The 13,124-nt window shown below is 42.9% G+C and overlaps 1 protein-coding gene across 1 annotated transcript; it reads left to right on the top strand.

The window, feature by feature from the left end:
• The first annotated feature begins 1,907 nt into the window (after positions 1–1,907).
• gdf2 (growth differentiation factor 2) lies at positions 1,908–12,220 on the top strand. The gene is made up of 2 exons (XM_062975965.1): positions 1,908–2,436; positions 10,429–12,220. Exons 1-2 carry the CDS (start codon positions 2,100–2,102, stop codon positions 11,343–11,345), a joined length of 1,254 nt encoding a protein of 417 aa, XP_062832035.1. The 5' UTR covers positions 1,908–2,099; the 3' UTR covers positions 11,346–12,220.
• Positions 12,221–13,124: the final 904 nt, after the last annotated feature.

Raw genomic sequence — 13,124 nt, 5'->3', positions numbered from 1 at the left:
CCTCCCTCTTGTTTGCAATTCTCACACTCCTCCGAACCCTGAATTCCAAACGGTCAGCTTGATCTAAGGAACCTGTTTCGTCAAGGTCAGCCTGCTCGTTAGTTTGCTGAGCCTCATTATCAGACTGAGAACTGCCCTCCTTTTCCAAGTCCATTTGCACCTGGCTAGTTTCAGTATCAACAACATCATTCCTTGCTGGTGGAAAATGAACTAGCACTCCCTGTTCCTCATCTTCTACAACAGGGACATTTTTAACCTGATTGTGAGCCTAAATCCCATCATCCTTATCAGAGTCAATCTGAGGTTCCAGCTGAGTCACAACATCAGTGTAGTTTTCAAACACATATTGAACTGCTGAATTAACATCAATTACTAGTTGATTGAAAGATAGAAGATGAACCAAAAGTTTTGACTGTGTACTCCTGCATGGCGGGACTGAATGGCCCGTGTGTTCTCTTCCAACTCGATGATTCTATGATTCAGTATGGTTGTGAATATAAGAAAAAAGAATTTGAGCAATTATGTGCAATTAATCACTTGATTGGTAAGATGTATAGGTTATTATTGAAAATAGATATGGAAGAAGAACAAATCACAGAATGTATGATTAAATGGGCAAAACATAGCACAAGGGTCTAAAATTTACATTATCCTTGAAAAGAATGTTTACACAATGATGTCATTTGACTCCAGAAAAATAATCAGAAATGTACAAGGTAATTAAAAATAGATGTCGGAAGGACAGTGAAACCTCTACTTAAGAGCATCCCAACTTAAGAGCATTTTGAATTAAGAGCTGTTACTTGGCCCAGGTTTCGCTTTGATATAAAAGCAGCATTTTGAGTTAAGAACTAACACCAGAGGGAGTGCTAGCACGAGAGTACAGGGTTCTAGATCCGTGGTTCTCAACCTGTGGGTCCCCAGGTGTTTTGGCCTTCAACTTCCAGAAATCCTAACAGTTGGTAAACTGGCTGAGATTTCTGGGAGTTGTAGGCCAAAACACCTGGAGACCCACCGGATGAGAACCATTGATCTAGGGCTTCAAGGGAGCAGCCTCCATGCCTCATGCTCTTGTCCACTTTGGGAGATTGCTGTCCACTTTGCTCTTGTTCACTTTGAAGAAATTTGAGTTAGTTGAATTAATTGCTCTATGTCCTAGTCTCCTAGTACTAGCAGGATCAGACTTTTATTTTCTTCCTACAAACAACAGTATGTTACAGTAGAGTCTCACTTATCCAACATAAACAGGCCGGCAGAATGTTGGATAAGCGAATATGTTGGATAATAAGGAGGCATTAAGGAAAAGCCTATTAAACATCAAATTAGGTTATGATTTTACAAATTAAGCACCAAAACATCATGTTATACAACAAATTTGACAGAAAAAGTAGTTCAATATGCAGTAATGCTATATGGTAATTACTGTATTTATGAATTTAGCACCAAAATATCACAATGTATTGAAAACATTGACTACAAAAATGCGTTGGATAATCCAGAACGTTGGATAAGCGAGTGTTGGATAAGTGAGACTCTACTGTACTTGATTGAGAAATGAGGATATTGAAATATTTATTTAACATTAAAGCTCCTACATAGGTGACATTTTGAATGGTATGTCAAGATATTTTAGAACAGGTATTATTTCTTTCTTTTCATCCTAATTTAGTATGCTGTGGGAAACACGAGGAAACTTCGCCTTAATGCCTTCTCCCAGGCCTTTTAAAATGAGTATTGTTTGCTGGCAAGAAAATGATAAAGGAACATAATTAGGCAATGGTGACCGCAAAGGGGAACATGGATTCTTTTCTGGGTGCTATGTGTTTCTACAGACCATATGTACTTGTCTTATGTTTACAGAATATTCATTAGTGAAGAGCGCTGATAGATAAGAGACTGCGGTCAAGATAAGGGCAAGTGTACGACCAATCTGCTTGACGATTCACAAGGGGCTAGCAGTGGAAAAAACACGGCTGCAATGCAGCTTGAGAAAGTGGTCAGCCATTGGCATTCTGTGTTTGCATTTCAGACTTCATTCAGCCTGCTTCCCTGGAACCTTATTGAATTTTACCCTCATTTGAAAACAGGATTCATGAAAAATGTATTACTTGGGGGCCTTCTCTCTTCTAAGCATCATGATTCCTTTGACAAGTGGGAAACCCATGGAAGACCGGGACAGGTTACTTACAACCCCAAACTCTCACGAATACTCTGGTGACATTGGGAGCGTGGCGGGAGAAGCCCAATTTGACTTTAAATCTTTTCTGGAGACTTTGAAAGCTGATTTCCTGAGGAACTTGAACTTGTCAGAAGTACCTTCAGAAGAGAAGATGAAAGAGGAACCACCCCAATTCATGATTGATTTGTATAATATATATAGCAAGGACAAGTCTACCAGCCCCATATCCAATATTGTGCGCAGCTTCAGTCCTGAAGGTAGGCGTTTTGGCTTTTCCCCACCCCAAATATAGAGGCTAAGATGTTCCCAAGGAGATAGGCATCTTAGTTCCTTGTGTTCTCAGGAAATCCTAATTGCTATTTTAAATGCTCTATTAACAATTTTGTATCATCAGTTTCCTTATATTATTCATGACGTAGACATTTAAAACATCTTAAGGAGTTGGATGCATGAAACTGAGAAGAATATTTTCCAAATATTTTTGACCTTATTTCTCCTCCAGCTCATTTATATAAAAGGTAAAGGTAAAGGTTTCCCCTGATGTTAAGTCCAGTCGTGTCCAACTCTGGGAGTTGGTGCTCATCTCCATTTCAAAGCCGAAGAGCCGGCGTTGTCCGTAGACACCTCCAAGGTCACGTGGCCGGCATGATTGCAGGGAGCGCCGTTACCTTCCTGCCGGAGCAATACCTATTGATCTACTCACATTGGCATGTTTTCGAACTGCTAGGTTGGCAGAAGCTGGAGCTAACAGCGGGCGCTCACTCTGCTCCCCGGATTTGAACCTGTGACCTTTCGGTCTGTAAGTTCAGCAGCTCAGCTCTTTAACACGCTGCGCCATCGATGGCTCCAGCTCATTTATATAGAAATAAGTTAATAGAAAAGAAAATATATGTTTAAAACAATTTTCTCGGACTGGAACAATCTCCACATATTACGAAAACGTCTAGTACATATTAAATTATATACAGTAATAGGAATCAAGGAGCCCTGGTGGCAAAGTGCATTAAACCGCTGAGCTGCTGAACTTGCAGACCGAAAGGTCCCAGGTTCAAATCCTGGGAGCAGCTTGAGCACCCGCTGTTAGCTCCAGCTCCTGCCAACTTAGCAGTTCGAAAACATGCCAATGTGAGTAGATCAATAGGTACCGCTCCGGCGGGAAGGTAACGGCGCTGCATGCAGTCATGCCGGCCACATGACCTTGGAGGTGTCTATGGACAACGCCGGCTCTTCGGCTTAGAAATGGAGATGAGCACCAACCCCCAGAATCAGACATGACTGGACTTAATGTCAGGGGAAACCTTTACCTTTACCTTAATAGGAATCAATGTAATTTTCAGATGTTCCAAAGGGAAATGTGAGAAAGGTTCATACAGTAGAATAGAACCAAAGGCTAATCCTTCTGAAGTTTATGGCAGATAACAACGATCCCACCCCCAAACCAAAGAGTTATGTCTTCAGCAGTGACCAAATTGAGATGCATCAGAAAGTTCATAATTAATACAACTTATCAAGAAAGTGCTCTTAGCTATCAGTTATTCCTTTTTGCAAACCACAGGATGAAATTAGAAATATTTTCATTGCTTCACCTATGTGAAGAGGGATACATAAAAAATAACAAAGAAATATACTATAACAATATGAGTATTGATCACAATCTAGAAAGAAGTGAAATAAATCAAAAGTAGATGACAGAATAATCAAAATATTATGGATTTAGCAATTTTATGGATTTAGCAAGTATGTCAAAGAGATTCATTAAGGCTTGGAAAGCTGGATCACATCCAGACTACTCCCAGGAGTATCCCAAAATATACCTCTTTCCTCCTTTACTCTCATTAACCCTTCACATGAAGACTTCACTCTAGTAGCAGGTATTATAGATAGGCAATCCTCTGAAACAGTGAGAAAGAAAAACAGCAACAGTAGCTCTCTTGCTGCACTATGCTGGAGGAAGGGAGAAGGAGGAAGAGAAAATACTTATCAATTTTTATGATACAGATATGTAAACATGCTCATTAAGAGCCTTCTACAGATGGCGATTTCGGGAAAGGAATTGGGTTCAATAGTATAGTCCAGTGCTTTAAGCATCCATGTCTTAAATATGTACATAAATATAATATCAGTATCCTTTTATCGTATAATAATTGAGAATAGCATAGAGAGTTTACCTAACTTTACTGACATGGACATCATCCTAATATACAATAAGAGAGGAATTAATGATCTCCAAGGCTTTTAGGGTCTACTATATTCCCAACCTAGCAGTTCGAAAACATGCCAATGTGAGTAGATCAATAGGTACCGCTCCAGCGGGAAGGTAACGGCACTCCATGCAGTCATGCCGGCCACATGACCTTGGAGGTGTCTATGGACAACACTGGCTCTTGGGTTTAGAAACGGAGATGAGCACCAACCCCCAGAGTCAGACATGACTGGACTTAACGTCAGATGAAACCTTTACCTTTTTTATATTCCCAAGAATGTCACAGGGATGGTACTCACTCTAAAAATCAGCATTATCTTCATCCCTTAGGTAAAGGTAAAGGTTTCCCCTGAAGTTAAGTCCAGTTGTTTTCGACTCTGGGGGTTGGTGCTCATCTCTATTTCTAAGCCGAAGAGCCAGCGTTGTCCATAGACACCTCCAAGGTCATGTGGCCGGCATGACCGCTGGTGCGATACCTATTGATCTACTCACATTGGCATGTTTTCAAACTGCTAGGTTGGCAGAAGCTGGGGTTAACAGCGGGTGCTCATTCCGCTCCCTGGATTCGAACCTGTGACCTTTTGGTCCGCAAGTTCAGCAGCTCAGTGCTTTAACACACTTTGCCACCGGAGGCCTTAGATGATAAAATCATAGAGCTGGAATACATCACAAGGGCCATGCTATCTAACCCCCTGCCATGCAAGAACATACTATCCAAGTGTTGTCAAAGGCTTTCATGGCTGGAATCACTAGGTTGCTGTGAGTTTTCCAGGCTGTATGGCCATGTTCCAGAAGCAATCTCTCCTGACGTTTTGCCCACATCTATGGCAGGCATCTTCAGAGGTTGTGAGATGCTCCCAACATTTTTAAAATTTCTATAGAAGGAGACTCCATCACACTCCAAAGGAGCATATTCCATTGCTGAGCAGCTCTTGCTATCAGGAGGTTTTTTCTAGTGTTTAAATGGAATCTATTTTCCTCCAATTTTAATCTATTACTTGGTGTCCTACAACCCCATCACATGGGGCTTTTGCCCTGTCCTATGATGCTTCCAGGACAGAGCCAGGACAGAGCCTGCTGGAGCCCATCACATGAGGCAAGACTCATCCTGGCTCCATCCTGGAAGCGTCATAGGATGGAAGCCTGAGGACATTGGAGGCTATCCATATTCTCATTACATAAGCCTGGGATAGTTTGTAAGGAAGCCGGGCAGCAATGGTTTCTCCCGTGTGATGAAGAAGGGGATGATAGGGTGATTTGGGGCACTTAACACCAACTTCCCGCTCTGTCCAGTGGATTTGCCCTGCTGCTAGATGGATTTCCCCGCTATCCCCAGCTCGAGGATCTCCATGTGATGAGGTCCTCACTCTTTGGAACAGAAAACCAGTCTGCACCTTCTTCAATGTGATGTCTTTTTCAAATATTTAAACATGGCTATCATGTTCCCTCTTACTCTTCTTTTCTTCAGCTAAATATACCCAGGTATCAGTGATGCCAAATATATTATATCTGTTTTATTGTATTAATGATTCAATTCATTTTGTTTATTTCCCATGTTTAGCGTATTAATGTAGACACTCAAGGCTATGTCCCATCCCCCCAGCTGCATATTTAAGTTATTTCCTTCCCTTTGTTGAGTTCTTATACTTTTGCCCAATTCTTTCTATAACAGTTGGGATAGTCTCTCCTGATAAACCCATGCCTATCTGAGTATTTGTTTAATTTATTCATTTATTTTTGTTATATCCCCCCTTTCTCTCTGTGTAGATTCAAGGTGGCTAACAATCCTAACTACTGTAATCACATTTTATTATTTATTTATTTATTTAAAGTATTTATATTCTGCCCATCTTACCCCGAAGAGGACTCAGGGCAGACCACATTATACATATATAGGGCAAACATTCAATGCCTATAAACACATCGAACCGAGACAGAGACAGACAGATGCAGAGGCAATTTAACCTTCCCCTGAGGGGATGTTCAATTCTGGCCACAAGGGGGAGCAGCTGCTTCATCATCCACTCTGACCGCACTTCCTCATTCCAACGTCGTAAATTAGTTAAATTTGCCTCCCCATTTTTTATAAGTGGTAACTTATCTCCTACTTGATAGATGCAACTATCTTGCGGGTTGCTAGGTCAGCAACAAGCAGGGGCTATTTTTATTTTTAATTGACGGCTGCTCACCTCGCCATGGGCTGGCCTCGAACTCATGACCTCATGGTCAGAGTGATTTATTGCAGCAGGCTGCTCACCAGCCTGCGCCACAGCCCCATTTTGTTATCACTTTTAAAAGAAAGTGATAACAAAATTAGAAAACAATTAAATAATATAGTGTGGATTTAGGTTGAATTATTATTTATTTTTATGTTTCTTTATTCCCTGCTTTTTCTTTCCACAAGGAGACTCAAAGTGGCATTAAAATATAGTTAAATATAATAAATACACTTAAAATAGCATTTATGACCTTGTCACATGGCCGGCGGTGGCCGACTGCGGTGCTCCTCTTAAGGGCAAGGCATGGAGCCCTCATCTCCCCTCACATTCCTTAGTCTCGCTGGCCAGCCAGACAATCACATGAAGAGAAGTGAGGAGCACGCGTAATGTGCGCTTCTTCCTCCTATAGCGCTGGCAATACAGGAGACTTCCTGTATTGACTGCTCCATGCCAGCTCCATGTGGGGAAACTGCGTGCACTACACACTCTTCTCACTTCCCTCCATGTGATTGTATGGACGGCCAGCGAAACTAAGCGATGTGAGGGGAAACAAAGGCTCCATTTCTTGCTCTTAAGAGGAGTGCCATCGCCAGCTGGCAGCGGCCGTGTGATGAGGTCCTTAAATCTCACAATTCACTCCAGAGTCCCACTCAGCAACATACCCCCTTATACTTCCCCAAATGCTGGCTGACAGAGAAAGGTCGGGAAGTCTTGTGGAAGGCAAGCAGGGGTGGAGCCATCCTGGTCTCTCCTGGGAGGGAGTTCCACAGCCTGGCAGCAGCCACCAAAAAGACCCTCTCCCATGTTCCCATCAAACACATTTGAGCACAGAGAGAAGGTTCTTCCCTAGTTGATTATAGATGTCTCAGAGGTTTGTAGAAAGAGATACAGTTCTTCAGATAACTTTGGTGCTAGCAATATGCAGTTGATATTTGATTCCATGTCTCCATTGCAACTCCAATGAAGTTAATTTGGTGCCACTATGGAACTGGATGAAACTGAAATCTAATCCAAACAAGACCAACCACCTCATCATACCTCTACCAATTGGCAGTGGCGGCACTCCGCTTTGCCATGGGGGTGTGGCAAGTCCGGCACCCCACGCACCACATCGCCCAGATCCAAGGGAGGACAATCACATGGGGTAAAGTGGTGCACACAGGTTTTCCCCATAGCAACACAGGAGATCTTTGTGTTGCCTTGCTGGTGGCACACGCTCCGCCCTCCTTCACCCATGTCGTCAATTTTAGCCCAATGTGATGAGGTCATGAGTTTATTCTAGTCCAGTGATGGCGAACCTATGACACGCGTGTCAGCACTGAAACGCCTAGCCATTTTTGCTGACACGTGGCCACATGCCAAAAAGGACATTTCATCATTGGCTCCTGCACAGCCAGGTGCCTGGCCTGTGGAGCCCCTTTTGCTGCACTAGCGGTGGCCACCATATTCCCTGATGCAACAGGAGGGAGTGGCTTTGAGCAATACGGTACATTAAAAGAGGTAGGAAGGGAGGGAGAGAGGGAGGGATGCTATATTTATTATTTTATTTTATATATTTATTAAAATACAGTAAATATAGTGTCCCTACTTCACAGATTTCCACTTATCGCAAGTGAGAGAGCACTGTATTAAATATAGTTACAATTATCCATTTTTGTTATTAAACTATAAATATAGCAATATTATAGGGTTTTTCCCAAAGTGACACACCACCCAAGTTATGCTTGTTTTTTTTTGTGGTGAAATTTGACACACCAAGCTCAAAAGGCTGCCCATCACTGTTCTAGTCAGTTGAAAGGCAATTTATGGAACAAGAATGCCATTTACATGGGGTTAATTTCCTCCTGAAAACTCAGCCCTGTGCCTGTTTCGACCACACTTCAAAGTACAAGTTATTACCCATAAATTCCTGTATGGCTTGGATACAGGCTGTCTGAAAAACTGCACCTTCCCATTCACAGGTGATATTTTTGGAAGAAAGCTTTTTTGTACACTGACACTATAATCCAGCTTGGAACTAGTTTCATTGTGCGGTGATTAGATTGACAGATATAGAACCAGTTTGAGGGCAGGAAGGTAGTTACATTGAACATGGAACCTGGCTTCAAACCACTTGGCAGTGTCTCGTCCCCCCCCCCCCCCCCCCATTTTTTGGAATGCATGTGCATCAGTCAGAGCCGGCCCTAGGTAATTTTCAAGTGTAGGCGAACAGAATTTTGCCCCCCCCCCCCAACCAATCACTGAAAAATAAAAGCGTTGGATAAGCAAAAATGTTGGATAATAAGGAGGGTTTAAGGAAAAGCCTATTAACCATGAAATTACATTAAGATTTTACAAATTAAGCACCAAAACATCATGTTTTACAAGAAATCAACAGAAAAAGCAGTCTCAACTGCGGCCCCGTATGTTTTGCGCCCCAAGCGACAGCTTAATTCGCCTCATTGTTGGACTGGCTCTGGCATCAGTTCACTAGGGGCATATAGGGTGAAAAAGGAAGAGGAAGCAATGCTGCCCAGCCATGCTCTTGGGTGTTTTTGGCAGTTCCCATTTGGGATCTTTTACAACACTTCAGCAGAGCTTAGTGTCTACAATGCATTCTGCATTTTGCAGAACCATATTGCCCTGGATCTGGAATACATAAGGATCGGCTGCAGTATACTTTTTGGCTGAACACAGATTTCATTGAGACTTCTTTAAAGTGCTGTTCACTGGGAATTTAGGAGCCTCCGGTGGCCTAGGGGATAAAAGCCTTGTGACTTGAAGGTTGGGTTGCTGACCTGAAGGCTGCCAGGTTCGAATCCCACCAGGGGAGAGCGCGGATGAGCTCCCTCTATCAGCTCCAGCTCCATGCGGGGACATGAGAGAAGCCTCCCACAAGGATGGTAAAACATCAAAACATCTGGGCGTCCCCTGGGCAACGTCCTTGCAGACGGCCAATTCTCTCACTCCAGAAGCAACTCCGGTTGCTCCTGACACACAAAAAAATTTGGGAATTTGAAAGTGCAATATCACCTTTTATACAAATTGCAGTGCACATTGGTATTTTAAGGTCACCTCAGTCTCAAGTTAGCTTCAAACTGCATTGTATGTTCAGTGCAGAAGCGCCCTAAGTTCTTCCACTCTCACTGGTGCCGTTGGTGAGGCCGTAACAGAAAGCTTTTCTCATACTATGGAAAGCTTCTATCTTGGCTTCATCTCTGCTCTCCTACTGGCAAATAAACACCTTATTTGGAGAGTTTTATGGGAGTCCTTTTAATGGTGCTTCAATTCTTTTGATGTCAATATGACAATCAGTTTTTCCAGTGGAATAACTTATTAGTTATTACCTTTATTCCCTTTAGTTTCTATTTTCTTTATTCTCTGCTATTTTCTATTGCTGTTCTGACTTACCATGGATATTGATCATAGAGAAAAGTGGGTAAAAACAAATATTCATTTATCGTGTTAGAGGCGAATTGAGGATACAGTTATAATGTATTTAAAAACACAAACAAAGTGAAAAACTTGGCAGTATACTAGATTTCCTTTGACCAGAAGCTGGCCATTTGGAGTGCCTCTGGTGTCACGTTGTGCATTTGGCGGGCTCAGGTTGCATTGTAGTAAGTGGTCTGTGGTTTGCTCTTCTCCACACTCACATGTCGTGGACTCCACTTTGTAGCCCCATTTCCTAAGATTGAAAAAAACAAGTGAAACTAAATAATATTTAAAATAAAACAGCAAGTTATTGATCAAGGCACTGAAGATTCAAGACTAACATGTACTTCCTGAGAAATTTCACATTATGAGAAGTAGTTATGGTAATAGTGTTTATCGGTTTTCTTCTCCAGATATTACTTCTCTTTCTCCTCTGGAAATGAATCAATTTCAGAAATATATTTTGCTGTTCAATGTCTCCATCCCATGGCATGAAGATGTCACCAGAGCCGAATTCAGAATCCACACTGACTGTCAAAAGGCAACAAAGAGTTTGGCTAACTTTAAAGGAAATATAGCTGTGTATGATGTCCTTGAAGGAAACAACTGGGAGAAACCAAATAATGTCAAATCCATTCTAGTCTCCAAAGAAATCCAAGAATGTGGTTGGACGATGTTTGATGTGTCTAACACTGTGAAAAGATGGACCAAGGCAGACAAAACAATGAATACCAATCAGTTGGAGATTATTATAGAGAGTGATGTTCAAAGTGATCTTACATGTGGGAATGTACATATCAGTGTAACACCGAACTCTAACCATTTACCCTTGCTGATAGTGTTTTCTAATGATCCCAATAACAGAATCAAGGAGAACTATAAGGAACTTCAAGAAATGATAGTGCATGAACAGGAAAGCATGCTTAAGAATTTGGTAAAGAATGACACTGCCCATAAAGAGAATGCTAATGGAATCCATCATCTTCTGTCCAGAGGGAAACGAAGTGTGGAACACAATCACTGCAGGAGAACCTCTCTCCGAGTAAATTTCAAAGAAATTGGCTGGAATTGGATAATTGCTCCTCAAGATTATGATGCATTTGAATGCAAAGGAGGTTGCTTCTTTCCTTTGACGGACAATGTCACACCAACCAAACATGCGATTGTCCAGACCTTGGTGCACTACAAAAATCCCAAGAAAGCTTCTAAAGCCTGTTGCGTCCCAACGAAGCTTGATGCAATTTCCATGCTTTACAAAGATAATGCTGGGACTCCCACGCTGAAATATCAATATGAGGGGATGAAAGTGGCAGAATGTGGCTGTAGGTAGAGAGCATCAGGGACCGCTCCGTAACTTAAATATGAAATCATGCATGCAGAAATTTTCCTGTGGACTTTGCCTAGGATGTTACTTGTTTGTAAATAAATGTCTGATTATAAAGGGTGCTGGATTGCAGCTTCAATTCCTATTGGTCTCTCTCTTTTCTCTTCCCCATCCTACCTCCCTCCCTCCCCCACTACTTAGATGTATACTAATATATATACTCAGTGCTGCTGGGTTTGCATTTTGTTTGTGGCCCTTTCTCTTCTTCCTTTCTTTTCCTCATACACCTTGTCGCACTCTTTTATTTCTTGCTTTTCTTCTTCCTTTGCTTTCCTCATACATCTTTCTCTCCTTCCTTCCTTCCTTCCTTCCTTCCTTCCTTCCTTCCTTCCTTCCTTCCTTCCTTCCTTCCTTCCTTCCTTCCTTCCTTCCCTCCCTCCCTCCCTTCTTCCTTCCTTCCTTCCTTCCTTCCCTCCCTCCCTCCCTCCCTCCCTCCCTCCTTCCTTCCTTCCTTCCTTCCTTCCTTCCTTCCTTCCTTCCTTCCTTCCTTCCTTCCTTCTCTCCTTCCTTCCCTCCCTCCTTCCTTCCTTCCTTCTTTCTCTCCTTCCTTCCTTCCTTCCTTCCTTCCTTCCTTCCTTCCTTCCTTCCTTCCTTCCTTCCTTCCCTCCCTCCCTCCCTCCCTCCTTCCTTCCCTCCCTCCCTCTCTCCCTTCCTTCCTTCCTTCTCTCCTTCCCTCCCTCCCTTCTTCCTTCCTTCCTTCCTTCCTTCCCTCCCTCCCTCCCTCCCTCCCTCCTTCCTTCCTTCCCTCCCTCCCTCCCTCCCTCCCTCCTTCCTTCCTTCCTTCCTTCCTTCCTTCCTTCCTTCCTTCCTTCCTTCCTTCCCTCCCTCCCTCCCTTCCTTCTCTCCTTCCCTCCCTCCCTCCCTCCTCCCTCCCTCCCTTCTTCCTTCCTTCCTTCCTTCCTTCCTTCCTTCCTTCCTTCCTTCCCTCCCTCCTTCCTTCCTTCCTTCCTTCCTTCCTTCCTTCCTTCCTTCTCTCCTTCCTTCCCTCCCTCCTTCCTTCCTTCCTTCTTTCTCTCCTTCCTTCCTTCCTTCCTTCCTTCCTTCCTTCCTTCCTTCCTTCCTTCCTTCCTCCCTCCCTTCTTCCTTCCTTCCTTCCTTCCTTCCTTCCTTCCTTCCCTCCCTCCCTCCCTCCCTCCCTCCCTCCCTCCCTCCTTCCTTCCTTCCTTCCTTCCTTCCTTCCTTCCTTCCTTCTCTCCTTCCTTCCCTCCCTCCCTCCTTCCTTCCTTCTTTCTCTCCTTCCTTCCTTCCTTCCTTCCTTCCTTCCTTCCTTCCTTCCTTCCTTCCTTCCTTCCTTCCTTCCTTCCCTTTGTGGGACAAGCAAATCAACTAACAAATCATCAAGCATATATATACCGTGTTTCCCAGAACATAAGACATACCCATAAAATAAGCCGTAGCAGGATTCCTAAGCATTTTCTCAATATAAGCCATAACCCAAAAATAAAACATAGTGATAGGCGTAGCTATGCAGCATACCGGCACGGAGCAGTAAAGAAGGTGCGAAGCGGTTATTCATCATATATCCAGATGAATAACCCCCCTCGAAACCTATTCTTGTTACTATCAAACATATGTAATTGTTCTTATTAATAATGTGATATTACACAATAAAACATTGCCGGAACCCTTGGCTTTATTGCTCAGGACACTGCCTATTGGTCTCTTTAATTTAATTGTTTCCAAACAGTAATATATTTTGAGAAGTCATTTCCCAAAGGGTAGGGA

This window comes from Anolis carolinensis, chromosome 3 (genome assembly GCF_035594765.1).
Source record: "Anolis carolinensis isolate JA03-04 chromosome 3, rAnoCar3.1.pri, whole genome shotgun sequence".
Taxonomy (NCBI): Eukaryota; Metazoa; Chordata; class Lepidosauria; order Squamata; family Dactyloidae; genus Anolis; species Anolis carolinensis.
The sequence above is the reverse complement of the archived record's forward strand: the minus strand, read 5'-3'. Positions and strand labels throughout refer to the sequence as shown.

Coding starts and splice junctions, on each gene's coding strand:
- gdf2 (XM_062975965.1), top strand. CDS start 2,100: ATGTATTACTTGGGGGCCTTCTCTCTTCTAAGCATCATGATTCCTTTG. Junction 2,437..10,428: donor GCGCAGCTTCAGTCCTGAAG/GTAGGCGTTTTG, acceptor TTTCTTCTCCAG/ATATTACTTCTCTTTCTCCT.